We start from the raw sequence: 14,144 nt of genomic DNA on the forward strand, positions 1-14,144 counted from the left end.
AAGGAAATAGTCATATGTTCCAGGTTTTAGGACACGGATGTCTCTTTCTGAAGGCCCATGGGGCCCAGTATATTGGAGCTTGCCCAGAGGTCACACAGTTGATGACAGGTCTGAGTATGAACTCGAGTATTTGATTATTAGGTCAATCCTCTTCTCTCTAGAGTTTCCTAGGCCAATTTCCATGGTAGACATCATCCTTCCAAGTCAAACTGCATGGTGACACCATATGCTATTGAGAATTTGAGTGGTCATAAAAGTGTAGAAAGAGCTTTCAGATGTAATTGGCGTGGAACCTTCTCTAAATCCTTAAGAATACACACATTTCACAAAGGATAAGGAATAGAGGTGATGGCACTATTTGTTTGGTAAGACCCTAGGAGAATCAGAAGGGAGGCTCAGGAGAGGTCAAGGGTGGCTTTATAAAAATTGGCACATGGCCCAAAAGTCTTCTGTCCTCCCAAGTAAAATGATGGCTGGGCTTGCAAGAATCTTCTCAGGTGGGAAGAATGGGGTTTTAACTCCAATTTGGCCACTTAGGACAAACTGAAGGCTGTGGGCTATTGGAGTCTGATAAATGTGGGTGAGTAAGTGACAGCGCCCTGTGTCTCTGAAGTCCATCCCTGGGCCATGCTTCCCTTCTCATGAGCTGCAGCTTGTCTGTAGATACTCTTCCTGCCACCGTGTTCTGTTGTGATGCCCTTCACATCACTGCCAAACAATCCAGGGAATTCAGCCTTAACTAGGACTTGGGAAATGGTAATGGCCTCACATTATCTAAATGTGGAACAACCTTTTTTAAAAGGAGAAGAATTTTGTTTGCATTTTAGAAAGAAAGTGGTCTTTTCTTAACCCTCCCAGGCTGTGTGGACTTCAAGAGGAAGACCCTTGAGGAGTTAGAAAGCATTTTGGGTTAAGTGAAAACCCGTCTCGCTTGATTGGCCAGCTTCTGAATTTTGTTTGGTCTCATTTTCTTCATTTCTAAAGTAGGCATTAGGGTACCTAAATGGCCCACCTCCCGGGACTTTTGGGAGTAGCTAATGAAATGGAAACTTTTGGTAAAGCAAGAACCAGGGTTCAAACACGAGCAGAGCTTAAGCACAGAGCGCTGTTATTTTTCTGTGGGGATGTGGAATGGGGAAGCAGGTGGTTGGGCTTAAAGGAATTCTAATAGAGAAACCAAAGTTCAATGCCAACATTCCTCAGCTGGGTTGGCTAAGTTTTTATGGGTGTCAGCTGCTGTGAGCCTCCCCCACTCCCTGTGAAAGGTGGCCAACTTTTCTCTGTTCACAGGGCCAGCTAAATTTTTCCAGGGAAAACCCACCATTTAATTAAGGTTTCAGGCATTACCAAGGTGTCTGGAGTGTATATTTGGAGTTGACAGTGGAGAAGGCTTTGTCTGATGTGACGATGCTCTCTGCATGCTATGAGATGGGATACTGATTAAAGGTATCACAATATAAAAAGTAGACATCTCCTTGTGTTTGCCTTAGGAAACACATGGTTAACTGGGCTGGGGTTTCACTCAAAGGCACATTTTGAACTCGAGGGTCTCCTCTACAATTAGTGGGCTTCTTGACATTTATTCTCTGTTATTTTAATGAGGAAACCCGGTGCGGTGGAGTAATTAGTACCTTGTATGTTTTATATCAAAACCTTATTCCACAGATATCCCCGTGCATGTATCAGCTAGTGACCTTCGCAAGCTCTTACAAAACAATGCTGATAACTTCACATCTAGGTACCTCAACGTCAACGACTTCGCTGTGACAGAGGATCTAAAGTCTTGCTACGAACATGTGTGGACCCTCTCCTGGTCTACCCAAGTTGGAGATTTGCCCAATTTTATTAGGGTATGTATGTTAGTGCTGTGGATTTGGCATCCAGGAGCCATTTTGTTAAAAGAAAATCAGAATTATATGGGTGAAAACTGTCATGAATTATTAATTTTGTTGAAATATTCAAATATTCGGGAAGTTTTCAAGGCATGTTTTTTATCGCATACGTTCAATTGCTGATAAAGCAGTTTAAACCCAATGTCTTCTTCCCTAACTCAGTGTAGGTAGAAGTTGTTGGTCAGTGTCCATCGTACAATGATTCTACATCTGTTATTGGATAATTTAAGCAGATGTGATTGACTTAGATTATCATGGAGGCAGATGGCACAACAGAAGGAAGTTTCGAAAAGGATTTGCTGTCTCTGGATAATGACAAAACCAGATGCTCTTGCATATTTAGGGTTTTAAAAAATAATCTAATGATCATCTAGCATTTGGTTATTATAAAATGAAACCCAAGATAAAATTTTATCCCCGTTATATGGTATTGTGGGTCATCTGGTTTTCAAACAGAATACTGGGGTAGAGAAGGAGGATGGATGAGAGTCATCTCATAGCACCTTTCCCCTTACCTTTTATTTTATTATTTTGGATTGCAAACATATAAAATAGAAAAGCACATAGAAACAGAATATCTCAAGACAGAGAGAGAAGATTGTTTTTTGTGCTTTTTTTTTTTTTTTTTTTGGCAGCTCTATTGGCACATAAATATTCCTCTAGTCTACTGGGGCTTTCATTGACTGTTACTTACAGTTAGGGTTCTAGGCTTCACCCCAGTGTCACCTTCACTTTCTAGCATCTAGTTACCTGAAATGTGAAGAGACCCTTTATTATGCATGAGGTTTGGCTTCTATTAGATTAGACTTCTGTTCCTTGAAAGAATTCACCAAAAATGTAACCCTCTCAGGTCTCTGATGCACATCTGACTGGAGTGGACCCTGCTGCAGCCATGCGTGTGGTGTATGATGGTGGAGTTTTTCTTGGACCCATATTTGGAGACATGTTGGTTACTGCCAACCAACACACTCAGGTGAGAGTGCATGGGCCGCCCAGAGTACAAGCACCACTTCCAAGGGTCTCCACCCAGTATCCCAGATCACTTTTCCACTCCATAAAACAGAGACAATTATGGCTGTCCCCTTTTTACTTCCATGGTGCATGAAAAACACTTGGAAAATAGAAGCGCTTTGTAAACACAGTATCCTATTATTATAATTATTGATGCTGTAATTATGGTCCCCAAAATGGCGAACGTTGATAGCCACATAGGATTTGTTACCTCCACGCAGTGGCACTGGAAAGTTAAATGAGCTAAGTCCATGCCTTTTCTCCTTAAAATGTCCTTTTATCTTTTCCGTCTGCCCGTAGTCCTGTTATAGGTCATCTGCTTTTAATTTGAGAAAATTTTAAAATGTGAAAACTATAAAGAATAATGTAACCAACACCTGGGTATCCAAACCAAAGGTTAATAATTGCCAACATTTCGATAGATTATATTTTGTGTGTATTTATGAATAAAAGAGAACATGAGAAATAACATTGAAGTGTTCTTTATCAGGTATGCCTTCATGCCATCCCACACCCTTTCCCTCCATAAGCAAAAGTATTATAAATAGAGTGTGTGCTTTTAATCCATATTTTATATGTAGAGCATCAAACAAGCCCTATTTTTTTTTTTTTTTTTTTTACTTTCTCCATCTCCAAGTATGGTAGAGTTCTACCAGTTTAACGTAACGGTGAAAGGAAGAGTCATGTAGTCTCTTATTGGGGACCTACCATTTTAGAACAAAAAGACCCCAAACCAAAGGCCCAGGTAGACTATTTTCCAGTTGCATATCCATGTATTACAATGCAAGGAAGGTGCCTGTTTTGTTGGCATGTACCAGTAAAGAAAAGACTTTTCACAGATATCTAGTTGAATATAATCTAGAGTGATAAAAGTCATTGAATAGTTTGAATTTTCTTAAATTTACTACAGAGAGGAAATTTATTCAAGATTTAGCATATTTGATTATAGAAATGTTAAGTTTCAGCATAACAACCATTATTTTAAGAAAACCTAATATGCTTTGAATCATTCATTAGGGTTTGTTACTGAGAAATAGAAGAAAGAGTCATTAAACATGTTAATTTGGGCAAATTTCACAAGTGCTTTCTGAGTACTCTTGAGCACTTGAAATGCATACATTTGCCTTTAATTATTCTGCCTTTTTTTCAGGTGGTTGTGCGTGTGAATGACATACCTGCCCATTGCTTAGGTTCCTGTTCTTTCCAGTACCTCGAAGAGTCAACTCCCCAGGTCCACTTGGTGTGGTATTCCCTGGGTATGATTTGTGAGTTGGCATTGAGATGGTCATGACTTCAGGCTCAGTGATTTCTTAGAGGCCATGTACCTGGTGATGGGTGAACAGGAGGGGCATCCATTCATGGGGTGGATATTAAGTGATACAGCAGAAAGTATATTTTTTGTTCAATCTAAATAATATGGTTATGGTTTGAAATGGAGGCAGGTGGAGGTGTTTTTTGTTTTTTGTTTTTGACAGAGAAAGAGACTGCACACCTGAGCGGGGTAAGGGTGGGAGGCTGGGGAGAGGGGAGAGAGAATCCCAAGCAGGCTCCATATTGAGCATGGAGCCCAATGTGGGGCTCAGTCTCACAACCCTGAGATCATGACCTGAGCTAAAACCAAGAGTGAGACACTTTACCAACTGAGCCACCCAGGTGCCCTGAGACACCTGGAGATTTGATGGCCTAAAATGTTTTATTCTCTTTGTCCCTTGTTTTGAAATGTTTATTTTGATTTTTTTTTCATTTGTTTAGAGTTGAGTAGTGTTTTCTTATTCCTAGTTTGAGAAAACTTCAGATGGGGGCTGTACATTGCAATAATAAATATAGATGCCCAATATTGGAGTCATCATCCAACTCCTTGAATTTTGGGAGGGGAAGGTGAGAGGGAATGAACATTTGACATTAGACAGAATTCTCTTAAATGGAGTTATAGCATTGAGAGATGACTTTGTTCTTTTATTTATTTATTTTTCCTTCTTTAAGATGGTGACATCCACCTGCTGGTTTATATTTTTGGAACTAGTTTCTCTGGGGACCCCCAGGCCGTGCAGGTTACGGTGAACAAAACGATCTGCAGAGTTCTCTTCTCAAACGAAACGAACGTGGTCTGTCACACAGACCTGCTGCCGGTCGGAATGCATCGGCTCTCCGTGGTGGTGAGGCCTTCCGGTTGTGCCATCAACGCCAGTGGAGAAGCCCTCTTCCTAAACGTGGAGCCCAGACTGGTTGCTGTGGAACCTTCCAGAGCTGCAGAGATTGGTAATCTGGGGAGCGCCCCACCCAGCACCTGACTCTCTGATGCTCTAGCATGCTTGCGGAGATGCAGGAATGCAGTCGTGTGGCGTGATAAATTCCATACCCCCTGCAGGTCACAGGTTTTGTTTTCGGTCATCAACACTTTTTTCTAATGACCTACAGACTTCTGAGCCCTTAAATGAGGTCACTTGCCACATAAAGGATCATAGTTGGCTGAGGGTGTCAGGCATAACTGGGTCAGTCACTGAGACACTGGGACAGTTTGGTCCAGGGGAAACAACACTAGGTTGGGAATTAGGACATAGGCCTGGGTTTTTGTCCTGCGGAAGTCAGATGTGTGACCTTAGGAGTCTCGATTACTTTTATGGGAGGCAGTTTCCTAATAACAATGACGGTAGGCCCGGTATCATTTATTGAGTACCTCATCTGGGGAGTCGCACTCCCTAAATGTCTAGAGCTGCCCCAAAGATGGAATTACTGTCCAGTTTTTTGAGGTGAGATGATGGTGGTTTGAAGAGGAGTGACTTGTCCAAGGCTTTCCAAAGGGAAGAGGTAGAGTTGGATACAAATGGGGATTTTCAGAAGCTCAGCCTCCTGCTTCTTCTATGCTATCCTGCTGTTTAGCTATGCAGTGGGCCTAATGATGCCTCATTCACCAGCCTTCTACTTTTGTGTGAGATTAAAATGAGCCAACAGATGGGAAAGTACCTTGAAAAGTAAAAACATTTGCAAATGCAAAGCATAGGTCTTACGTACACAAATGTTTGTGGAGTGATGTACAGTTGGGTCCTTGGCCAGCAGGCAAAGTCAACTACTGTCTAAGCAGTGGGGTAGACCGAGAGCAGTGGGTCTGATCGACACTGACCTCATGGACTGTAGGTTAGTGCCATGGAAACCAAGGATCTCTCCATGCCTTCTGAGGGATGCAACCAGTTAAAAACAACCCAGCCAGGTTGTAACAATGTCAGGAACACCCATGCTTATATGTGTTAATGTATGATTTTTAGAGCATAAAACTACTTTCCTTAATGTTTTGGATTTTTGTCATTTTGTCATAAATAGTTTTATTTTCTTGGTCAAAGAACTGTGGCTTAGAACATTCTTTTAAAAGCAGCATTTCCTGCCACAGGCTCATTGCTCAAAGGCACAGCTCACTTTTGGCTTCACTTTGCCCAGCAGACTGAATTGGGAGGCCCTGCCTGCCTCATCTCTGCACAGAAACAGGGCAAGCTTGCTCTAAATTTCTCGGTGGTTTCAAGCAGGGGCCAGATGATATGGGGTGCTTGGGGTAAAAGAGCATATTCTCTCTGAACTCGGTGATTATTGGTTTGAATTTAGGGCCTAAAATATTGTCTTTGGGGGTTCATAAGGGGCTTTCATGTGAGAAGGTTGGCTTTTGCAGTTCAGGTCACACTAAGCTGCTCCAGCTCCTTTCCATCCCCCACCAACCGGATTGCACAGACCTCCAGCGCCCACTTTGTCATCCTCACTTCCCCTCTGCAGAGTGCTTTGTACAGGCGGGGGTGGGGGGGGCAACTCTCCTGTTTTCTTGGGACTGAGGGTTTCCAAGGACATGAGACTTTCAGTTTTAAAATGAGGTTGTAGAACTTTTGGTGCTGAAACTCCGGAAGGTCCCAGGCAAAGCAGGGTGAGTTGATCACCCTCTCGATGTGCTGCACCAGCAATCTGCCCATAGTGCAGGGATCTGTCCGGGAGAATTTGCTTCATCCTTCAATACTTTTGTAAAAGATGGAAAACTCCAAGAAGGGGTAGTGTCTGGTGGGTGCAGGTGAGCTTTTAGTAAGACTGGGGGGAAAGGGAAGGAGGGAGAGAGACGCTCTAGCTCTTAGTTTTCTAACTACGGGCTGTAAACTTTCCCTATTAACCCTTCCTCTGCCCTGCCACCTACCTAGTAGCAACCAGTGACAATCAATCAGTCAATCAACTAATCAATCAACATTATAACACCCTGTGCTCCATACTGAAGATCTTGGCTCTCAAAGCGTGGTTCTAGACCAGAGGTATCTGCATCCTCTGGGAGCTACTTAGAAACACAGTCTCAGGCTCTACCCCAGACCTCCTGAATCAATTTGCACTTTAAGAGCATCCTTAGGCAATTTCTAGGAATAGTACAGTTTGAGAAATGCTGCTTGGGGACTTTAAGGGGGACCAGATCGAGGCCTACCATGAAGAATTTACAGAATAGCTTTATATGTAATGAACACATAAAGTAATGTAATCAGTAACATTCGAAATCACCACTGGCCCATATGCAGAAGCACACTTGAAAGGGTTTTTTTTTTTTTTTTTTTTTTAACAGAGGGAGAGAGCGTGGGAGGGGAGGAGTGGGGGGAGAGGGAGAGGGAGAATCCTCAGGCCGACTCTCTGCTGAGTGCAGAGCCTGACATGGGGCTTGATCCCTGGACCCTGAGATCATGACCTGAGCCGAAATTTCCATGACCTTGTCTTCCAGATCACTGATACATTCTTCTGCATCCTATAATCTGTTGATTCCCCCTAGTGGATTTTTTAAAATTTCAGTTATTGTATCCAACTTTGATTGGTTTTTAAAAATATATTCTATTTCTTTACTGAAGCTCACACTGAGTTTTTCCATTCTTTTCTCCAGTGCAGTGAGTATCTTTATGATCATTACTTTAAATTCTTTATCAGACATATTACTTATCTGGGTTTCACTTAATTCTTTTACTGCATTTTTTTCTTGTTCTTTCTGTTGAGACATGTTCCTCTGTCTCCCTATTTTGGATGACTTTCTATGTTTGTTTCTAGGGATCAGGCAAAACTCTGTGGAGTTGGGTATGATACCCCTTACATAGACTGTGTGTGCTTGGAGTTTTGCCGATAGGAGCTGTGGACGTATATGCTAGTTACTCTTTTAAACCGTGACTTTTTACAGAAAGAATGAAGAAACAAGTAATAATAAAATTTAAAAAAATAAAAAAATTAAAAAAATGGAAGAAGAAAAAAAGAATAAGAAAGAACAAAACAACAAAAAGAGACAAATTTTCAAAAGTAAAAATACAATAAAGCAGTATAAATTAACCCCTCCCCCCCGCCCCCAATCCACAGCTGGTTTCTGTGCCCCAGCACCACAGGATGGCTGGTACTGGCTCACGGACCCTGGGCTGGCTGAAGTTACAAGCTTGCCAAGGTGACTGAACATTCCAGCTATGTTGTCTGGACCTTACTCTGGTCTAGGCTTTTATTGTGGGGTGGGAATGTGAGATGTGTCCTTCTCCAGTCCCTGTGATCTGAAGAACTTTCTGGCACCAACCACTTGGCAGAGTTTTAGTGTTGTCTCTTATATGCTAGTTGTTCTTTTAAACAGCAGGTTTTTCTGTGTCCCCAGAGACACAAACTGTTCCTGGTTTTTCAGTATTCCTCGCCCCAGCCATTTGCAGTGTTGGGGTGGAGGTCTTGTTACTGTCTTTCTATATCTCTTTCTGTTCTCTTGCCATTCTCTCTGTCTTTGGTTGTTTAATAGCTATTCACTTTGCTCTCAGTTCTTCTTCAGGAGGAATTGTTCTATTAAGAGATGTAATTTGGTATGTTCTGTGGAGGAAGCGAGCTCAGAGTCTTAAATTGCCGTCTTGAATTGGAACCCATTATCATTGTGATTTTGATTTTGATTTTCCAAATGACTAATGATGTCGAACATCTTTTCATGTCCTTATTAACCATTTGTGTATCTTTGGCCATTTAAAAAATTGTGTTATTTGTCCCTTTATTATAGAATTGTAAGTGTTCTTTATATATTATGGATATGAGTCTCTTATCAGATATATGAGTTGCAAGTATTTTTCCTATTCTGTAGGTTGTCTTTATTTTCTTGATATTATTCTTTAGAGGACAAAAGTTGTTTTTTAATTTTTTAAAAAAATTTTAATTCTCGTGTAGTTAACATACAGTATTGTATGTAAAATACAATGATTCAACAATTATATATATTACTCAGTGTTCATCATGATAAGTATACTCTTAATCCCCTTTACCTATTTCACTCATTCCCCCACCCATCTCTCCTCTGGTAACTGTTTATTCTCTATAGTTGAGACTGCTTTTTGATTTATCTTTTTTCTCCTTTGTTCATTTGTTTTGTTTCTTAAATACTGTACATGAGTGAAATCATATGGTATTTGACTTTCTCTGACTGGCTTATTTCACTTAGGAATATACTCTCTAGCTCTGTCCATGTTGTTGTAAATGGTAAGATTTCATTTTTTATGGCTGAATAATATCCTGAGATATCTATCTACCTATCCCACATCTTTATCCATTCTTTATCCATTGATAGACACTTGGGTTACTTCTATAATTTTACTATAGTAAATAATGATGCAGTAAGCATAGGGGTGCATGTATCCCTTTGAATTAGTGTTTTCATATTCTTTGGGTAAATACTCAGTAGTGTGATTACTGGGTTGTAGGTAATGTATATTTTTAATTTTTGAGGAACCTCCATACTATTTTCCACAGTAACTGCACCAATTTTGCATTCCCATCAATAACGCATGAGGGTTCTGTTTTCTCCACATCCTCATGAACACTTGTTTCTTGAGTTTTTGACTGTAGCCGTTCTGACAGGTATGAGTTGATTTGCATTTCCCTGATGATGAGAAGTGTTGAGCATCTTTTCATGTGTCTGTTGGCTGTCTGTGTGTCTTCTTTGGAAGAATGTCTGTTCATATCTTTTGCCCATTTTTAACTTAGATTATTTGCTTTATGATGTGAGTTGTATAAGTTCTTTTTTTTTTTTTTAAGATTTTATGTATTTATTTGACAGGCAGAGATCACAAGTAGGCAGACAGAGAGGGGGAAGCAGGCTCCCTGCTTAGCAGAGTGCCTGATGTGGGGCTTGATCTCAGGACCCTGAGATCATGACCTGAGCTGAGGCAGAGGCTTAAGTCACTGAGCCACCCCGGTGCCCCTGTGTAAGTTCTTAATGTAATTTGGATACTAATTCTTATCAGATATGTCATTTGCAAATTTCTTCTCCCATTCAGTAGGTTGTTTTTTTAGTTTTGTTGGTTGCTTCTTGCTATACAGAAGCTTTTTATTTTGAGGTAACCCTAATAGTTTATTTTGCTTTTGTTTCCTTCAGGAAACATCTGGAAAGATGTTACAGCCAATGTCAGAGAAATGACTGCCTGTTCTCTCTTCTAGGATTTTTGTGGTTTCAGGTCTCCCATTTAGGTCCCTAATACATTTTGAGTTTATTTTGTGTATGCTGTAAGCAAGTGGGCCAGTTTCATTCTTTTGCATGTTGCTGTCTGGTTTTCCTTAACACCATTTGTGGAAGAGACTGCCTTTTCCGCATTGCATATTCTTGTCATTTTGTTGAAGACTAATTAACCATATAATTGTGGGTTTATTTCTGGGATTTCTATTCTGTTCCATTGATCTTTCTGTCTGTTTTTATGCTAGTACCATATTGTTTTGATTACTACAACTTTGCAATATGACTCGAAGTCTAGAATTGTGATACTTCGAGTTTACTTTTTCTTTTTCAAAATTGCTTTGGCTGTTCAGGGTCTTCTGTGGTTCCATACAAATTTTAGGATCATTTGTTGAAATTCTGTGAAAATGCTTTTGTTATCTTAATATGGATTGCATTAAATCTGTATATTGCTTTGTGTAGTATAGATGTTTCAACAATTTTTTTATTGTGTTATGTTAGCTGCCATAAAATACATCATTCATTTTTGATGCAGTGTTCCAAGATTCATTGTTTATGTACTACACCTAGTGCTCCTTGCCATGCATGCCCTCCTTAATACCCACCACCAGGCTCCAAGTCCATGAGCATGGACTGTCTTTCTGTTTGTTTGTATCATCTTCAGTTTCTTTCATCAGTATTTTATGTTTTCAGAGTATAGATTTTTTCTCCTATTTGGTTAAATTTATTTTATTAATTTTGGAGCAATTGTAGATGGGATTTTTAAAAAAAATTCTCTTTATGTTACTTCATTATTAGTGTATAGAAATGCAATGGATTTCTGTACATTGATTTTGTATCCTGCAACTTTACTGAGTTTATTTATCAGTTTCAGTATTTTTTTGGGTAGAGTCTAACATTTTCTACATACAGTATCATATCATCTGCAAATAGTGAATATTTTATTTCTTCCTTGCCAATTTGGATGCCTTTTTAATTCCTTTCTCTTGTCTGATTGCTGTGGCTGGGACTTCCAATACTATGTTGAATAAAAATGGCAAGAGTAGACATCCCTGTCTTGCTCTTGACCTTACGGGAAAAGCTCTTAGCTTTTTAGTAATGTTGATGTTAGCTGTAGATGTCATATAAGCTCTTAATTATGTTGAGGTATGTACCCTCTAAACCTACTTTATCAAGGGTTTTTAATCTTAAATTGAGCTGTGCTTTGCCAGATACTTTTCTGTGTCTATTGAAATGATCATATTACTTTTATCCTTTCTCTTATTGATGTAATGTATCATATTTGTTGCTTTGCAAATATTGAACCACCCTTGCATCCCAGAAATAAATACCACTACATCATGGTGAACATTTTTAATGTACTGTTGTATGCAGTTTGCTAATATTTTATTGAGGATTTTTGCATATGTGTTCATCCAGAGTATTGGCCTCTAGTTCTCTCTTTCTGTGGTGTCTTTATCTGGTTTTGGTATCAGGGTAAGGCTGGCCTTATAGAATAAATCTGGAAGTTTTCTTTCATCTTCTATTTTTTGGAATCGTTTGAGAAGAATAGGTATATACTCTTCTTTAAATGTTTGGTAGAATTCTCCTGTGAAGCCATCTGGTCCTGGACCTTTGTTTTTTGGGAATTTTTTGATTACTGTCTCTTCAAATTTTCTCTTTCTTCATGCTTCAGTTTTGGTGTTAGGAATTTATTCATTTTGTCTAAGTTTTCCAGTAATTGGCATATAATTTTTATAATATTCTTTCCTAATTCTGTGTATTTCTGTGATATCAGTTGTTATTTCTCCTCTTTTATTTCTGATTTTACTGATTTGAGTCCTCTCTCTTTCTGTTTTGACTAGTCTGGTTACAGGTTTATCATTTTGCCAATCTTTTCAAAGAACCAACTTCTGGTTTCATTGATCTGTTCTATTGTGTTTTATGTTTGTTTGTTTTTATTTCTTTTATTTCTGCTCTAATCTTTATTATTTCCTTCATCCTGTTGGTTTTAGTTTTTGTTGTTGTTGTTATTTATCTACCTCCTATAGATGTAAGGATAGATCGTCAATTTGAGATTGAGATTTTTCTTACTTCTTTAGGTAGACCTGTATTTATGTAAACTTCCTTCTTAGAACTGCTTTTGCTGGATCCCAAAGATTTTTGGACCATTGTGTTTTCATTTTCATTTGTAAATTTTGATATCTTCTTTGATTTCTTGGTTGACACATTCATCGTTTAGTAACATGTTATTTAAGCTCCATGTATTTGTGGTCTTTCTAGATTTTTCCTTGTGATTTATTTCTAGTTTCATAGCGTTGTAGTCAGAAAAGATACATGGTATGACTTCAATCTTTTGGATTTGTTGAGATTTGTTTTAAGGCCTATTATGTGATCTGTTCTGGAGAACGTTCCATGTGCACTTGAAAAGAATGTGTATTCTGCTGTTTTATGATGGAATGTACTGAATATGTCTGTTAGAATTATATGGTCCCATGTGTCATTCAAAGACACTGCTTCCTCATTGATTTTCTGGATGATCTATCTGTTGATATAAGTGGGCTATTAAAATCCCCTACTGTAATTGTATTAGTATCTGTTATTTCCTTTAGGTTTGTTATTAATTCTTTACATATTTGGGTGTTCCTGTTTTGGGTGCATAAATAATTATAGTTGTTATATCTTCTTGTTGGATTGTTCTCCTCATTATTCTATGTGTCCTTCTTTGTCCCTTGCTACAGTTATTGTCTTAAAGTCCATTTTTTTCTGATACAAGTATTGCTATCCTGACTTTCTTTTGACATCCATTTGCATGGAAAATATTTCTCTGTCCCTTCACTTTCAATCTATATGTTTCTTTAGATCTGAAATGAGTCTCTTGTAGGCATGGTTGAGGTGGGTCTTACTTTTTTTATTCATTCTATCACCTTATGTCTTTTGATTGGGGTGTTTAGTTCATTTACATTCAAAGTAATTTTTGGTAAGTATGGATTTATTTCCTTTTTGTTACTTGTTTTGTGGTTGTTTTATAGATCTTCTCTAATCCTTTCTTCTCTTGTTCACCTCTCTCATGGTTTGTGCAGCATGGTTTGTGGTTTTTAATATCGGTGAAGTCTAGTTTGTCCTATTCTTGTTAGTACTTGCGCTTTGCTGTCATATCTAAGAAATAATTTCCTAATTCACTGTCACTAGAATTTATGTATATGTTTTCCTGAGAGTTTTATAGTTTTGGCTTTTGCATTTAAGTATTTGATTTAATTTTTGCTTATAGTTTGAGGTAGGGGTCTGTATTAATTTTTTAGGGCTTCAGAAACTGGATGGCTTAAACAACAGATATTTATTGTCTTAGAGTTCTGGAGGCTAGAAGTCAAAGATCAAGGTGTAAACTGTGTTGATTCCTTCTGAACCAGCTTATGAAAATCTGTTTTAAGCCTCTCACTTAGTCTTTGGTGGTTTGTTGGCAATCTTTGGTGTTCTTTGGCTTGCAGGAACATCACGCTAATCTCCTCTTTCATCTTTACTTGGTGTTCTCCTTGATTTTTTCTGTGTCCAAATTATTCCTTTTAATTGGGATATTCATCATATTGGATTAGGGACCCACAGTCCAGTGTGACTTCATCTTGTCTTAACTGATTATAGCAGCAATGACCCTCTTCTCAAATTAGGTCACCTAATTTGAGGTATTGGCAGGTAGGATTGCGGGGGGGTGGATATTTCAACCTAAAACAGGGTCTAACTTCATTCTTTTGTACGTGGATATGCAGTTGTTCCATTTTACATATATGTGGACAAAATAATGTAACTTCTAG

At 38.8% G+C, this 14,144-nt stretch overlaps 1 protein-coding gene across 12 annotated transcripts in view; it reads left to right on the forward strand.

Annotated features, from left to right (window-relative positions):
• PKHD1 (PKHD1 ciliary IPT domain containing fibrocystin/polyductin) overlaps window positions 1–14,144 on the forward strand; it is a 478,342-nt gene that overhangs the window by 50,543 nt on the left and 413,655 nt on the right. For 11 of the 12 annotated variants that reach the window (XM_059400266.1, XM_059400267.1, XM_059400265.1 and 8 more), the window contains exons 26-29: window positions 1,666–1,850; window positions 2,743–2,865; window positions 4,054–4,168; window positions 4,887–5,162. In XM_059400266.1, the coding sequence (XP_059256249.1) occupies window positions 1,666–1,850; window positions 2,743–2,865; window positions 4,054–4,168; window positions 4,887–5,162 (699 nt within the window). The remainder of the gene's footprint in view (window positions 1–1,665; window positions 1,851–2,742; window positions 2,866–4,053; window positions 4,169–4,886; window positions 5,163–14,144) is intronic. The other variant, XM_059400261.1, reaches the window with a different exon arrangement.

This window comes from Mustela nigripes, chromosome 5, assembly GCF_022355385.1.
Source record: "Mustela nigripes isolate SB6536 chromosome 5, MUSNIG.SB6536, whole genome shotgun sequence".
Classification (NCBI taxonomy): Eukaryota; Metazoa; Chordata; class Mammalia; order Carnivora; family Mustelidae; genus Mustela; species Mustela nigripes.